Here is a 3,929-nt window from a genome sequence, read left to right as displayed (position 1 = left end):
AGGCGGTGTCCCTAGCAGTTAAGCTCTCATGTTGTGGAGTCAGTTTCAATCCTGCCTCTGCCGTTTATTAGGTGAGTCACTCAGGGGAAATTACTGAGCATCTTTAACCCTCAGTTCCTTCTTCTATTCAGCAGAGATCATGATAATGCCAAGCTCATAGAGCTGGTATGAGAAAATGCATAGAAAGTGCTTAGGCCAGTGCCTGAAACATGGAAGATATATATATTAACTGTTTATCACTCCCTTTCTTGCCAACAAGGAAGTAACTGTGAAAACACTTTAAGCTTCCAATCAAACTCTATTTACCCACTCTAGGAAAAAAGACATGGTTTAAACATGAAAAATAAAAGTATGGAGTCCTCTTAATTCCAAGAAGTAGAGTACAATGGAAAGAGCTAATGACAGCACTTTCTCTGGTTTCATCCTCCTGGGCTTCTCCAACAGGCCTCAGCTAGAAAATGCTCTGTTTGTGGTCATCCTGATCATCTACTTTTTGAGCTGTCTAGGCAATGGCACAATTATACTTTTGTCAGTTATGGATCCTCACCTCCATACCCCTATGTATTTCTTCCTCTCCAACCTCTCTTTTATGGATCTTTGTTTGACTACTTGCACTGTCCCTCAGACATTGGCAAACTTTAAGGGGAAGGACAAGACCATCACCTATGGTGGCTGTGTGACCCAGCTCTTCATTGCCTTGGGACTCGGGGGAGTGGAGTGTGTCCTCCTGTCTGTCATGGCCTATGACCGCTATGCAGCTGTGTGCCGCCCACTCCACTACATGGTGATCATGCATCCCCAGATTTGCTTGCAGCTTATTGTAACTGCTTGGCTTACAGGGTTGGGCAATTCTGTAGTACAGACAGCATTGACCATGACTCTTCCCCTCTGTGGTAAAAACCAAGTGGATCATTTCTTCTGTGAAGTTCCAGTGATGCTGAAACTGGCCTGCACCAACACCTCCATCAACGAGGCTGAACTCTTTGCCGTCAGTGTCTTCTTCTTGGTGGTGCCCCTGTCACTCATCTTAGTATCCTATGGTCACATTACCCGTGCAGTCCTGAAGATAAAATCAGCCCAGGGGAGGCAGAAGGCTTTTGGAACCTGTGGTTCTCACCTACTGGTGGTGATCATTTTCTTTGGCACACTCATCTCCATGTACCTCCAGCCTCCCTCCAATTACTCACAGGATGTGAACAAAAGCATTGCGCTCTTCTACACTCTGGTGACTCCCCTGCTGAATCCCCTGATTTACACTCTGAGGAACAAGGATGTCAAAGGGGCACTAAGGAGACTAGTGAGAACACCACAGACTTGACAGAGAGGCAATGCAGGGCTTGCAGGCCCAAGCATTTGTGCACTGGAAGACTTCCGAGTGACTAAAACGTAGTTTTAACTTAATTCAACAAATCCTTACAAATCACCTGATGCTGTTCTACGTACACGGGATACATCAGTATGGAAACAGAGAAAGCTGTCCCCCATGGAGCCCAACCTTCTAGTGAGGAGAAAATAAGTTATATAAGATAAGCTAAAAATAGACTGAGAGATATCATGTATTGGAATACTATACAATAATGAGAATAAACAAATTTTAAGTACATACAGCAACATGAGTGATTCTTATAAACATAATGTTGAGTGAAAGAAGCTAGATACAAAACAGTTCATACTGTATGATTCTATTTACATAAAATACAAAACCAGCCAAAATGAATCTGTGATTTTGGAAGTCAGATTAGTGGTTCCCCTGGGGAGTAGTGATTGGAAGGAGAAATGGGGGGAGTGGGCTTCTGGGCTTCTAGTTATGTTCTGATTCTTGATATGGATGCTGGTTATATAAGGAATACCTTTTGTGAAAATTCATCAAACTTTCCACTTAAGGTGCATGCACTTTTTGTGTGTATGTTGTACTTCAATATTGTTTACTTTTAAAAGGGTTTAAATAAGCTTGAAATTAATAGAATACTATGACCCTAAATAATCACATTAAGTATTTTTTTTGCTTTCACATACAGTTTGGATTTACATTATGATCTAAGTTACTTCTCCACATTGAACTGAACTAGTAGATTCTAAAGTGGTTTTGATATTAGTAATATTTAGCCAACTAGAATGAATCTTACCAAACTTTCCTCTGAAGATCTCAATCAAAGATCATCTGTACAGTCTGTCTCTGGTCTCTTCTTCATTCCATGTAGATACCTAGTGGCCAGTTCTTGAGGCAAAATTATAGTGATAATTTTCAAAAGAAAATTTTGCTACTGAGTATTTTGTTGCCATGAATTAACCATATTTTTCTGAAAAAGATGTTTAGTGTGTGTGGTTTGAGTGTATATCTGTGTATATTTGTATGTATGTAGTCTACAAAAATCTACAATTTAGCATAAACCTAAAAATATTTTCATTCAACAGAGATTTCAATATATTCAATTAATATTTGATGGCATACTAGTAAAATAGCAGCTATTGAAGGGGATTTATAAAACAAAGTGAAAAGTAGAATCTAATAATTGTCTGGTAAATTCAATGTGCAGTCAATTTAAATATTTTCTTCTTAAATATTTCTTAGTGAACTATGGCAAGTTTGATGCTTTGTTCATGTGTTATTATGCTAATGAAATTAAAGAAGAGCAAGGATTTATTTTATTTACTTAAGCTAAAGTTAATTAGTGAATTGTTGAATTCCATAATGCTCTTGTCTCTGCTTGTATTGAATAATTTTGAGTGATTTCTGATTACATTCTCAGTGTAGTACAGAACATATGATGTTTTTAGTTATTTTATTGAGGTCATATTGGCTTACAACATTGTGTAATTTTCAGGCGTATATTATTGCATATCAGTTTCTGTTAAGACTGCATCGTGTTCACCATCAAAAGTCTAGTATTCATCTGTCATCATACATATGTGTTCCTTTACCCTTTTCACCCACCCCCCAACCCCATTCCCCTCTGGTAACCACTCATCTGTTCTCTTTATCCATGTGTTTGTTTATCTTCCACATATGAGTGAAATCACGTGGTATTTGTCTTTGTCTTGCTTATTTCGCTTAACATCATACTTTCAAGGTCCATCCATGTTGTTACAAATGGGAGAATTTTGTCCTTTTTTATGGCTCAGTAGTATTCCATTGTATATATATATATACTGCATCTTCTTTATCTACTCATCAATTGAAGGTCACTTGGATTGTTTCCATGTCTTCACTATTGTGAATAACCCTGCAATGAATACATAGAGGTTCATAAATCTCTTTGAATTGTTGATTTCAAGTTCTTTGGATAAATACCCAGTTGTGGGATAGCTGGATCATATGATATTTCTATTTTTAATTTTTTGAGAAAACTCTATACTGTTTTCCTACTGGCTGCACCAATTTGCATTCCCTGCATGAGGGTTCCCTTTTCTCCACATCCTCTCCAACATTTGCCATTTTTTGTCTTGGTAACTATAGCCATTCTGACGGGTGTAAGGTGATATTTCATGGTAGTTTTGATTTGCATTTCCCTAATAGTTAGTGATGTTGAACATCTTTTCATGTGCCTGTTGGCCGTCTATATATATTTTTTGGAAAAATGTCTGTTTTTATCTCCTGCTCATTTTTTGATTGATTGGGTTCATTGATTTTTGATTGATTTGATTGATTGTGTTGTTTGGTTTTTTTGTTGTTGAGTTGTATGAGTTCTTTATATATGTTGAAATTAACCCCTCTTGGACATATGATTTGCAAATATTTTCTCTCAGTTGGTGGGTTCTCCTTTCATTTTGTTCATGGTGCCCTTTGCCTTGCAGAAGCTTTTTAGTAGGAAGGAGTCCCATTTGTTTACTTTTTCTTTTGTTTCCCTTTCCTGAGTAAACATGACATTTGAAAAGATGCTGCTAAGACAGATGTCAAAGAGTGTACTGCCTATGTTTTGTTCTAGGAG

At 37.6% G+C, this 3,929-nt stretch overlaps 1 protein-coding gene across 1 annotated transcript; it reads left to right on the top strand.

Moving 5' to 3' along the window:
* Window positions 1–385: 385 nt before the first annotated feature.
* LOC131413988 (putative olfactory receptor 2B8) lies at window positions 386–1,318 on the top strand. Its single transcript, XM_058555008.1, has one exon. It carries the CDS (start codon window positions 386–388, stop codon window positions 1,316–1,318), a length of 933 nt encoding a protein of 310 aa, XP_058410991.1.
* Window positions 1,319–3,929: the final 2,611 nt, after the last annotated feature.

Source organism: Diceros bicornis, chromosome 14 (assembly GCF_020826845.1).
Source record: "Diceros bicornis minor isolate mBicDic1 chromosome 14, mDicBic1.mat.cur, whole genome shotgun sequence".
In the NCBI taxonomy this organism is placed as follows: Eukaryota; Metazoa; Chordata; class Mammalia; order Perissodactyla; family Rhinocerotidae; genus Diceros; species Diceros bicornis.
The sequence above is the reverse complement of the archived record's forward strand: the minus strand, read 5'-3'. Positions and strand labels throughout refer to the sequence as shown.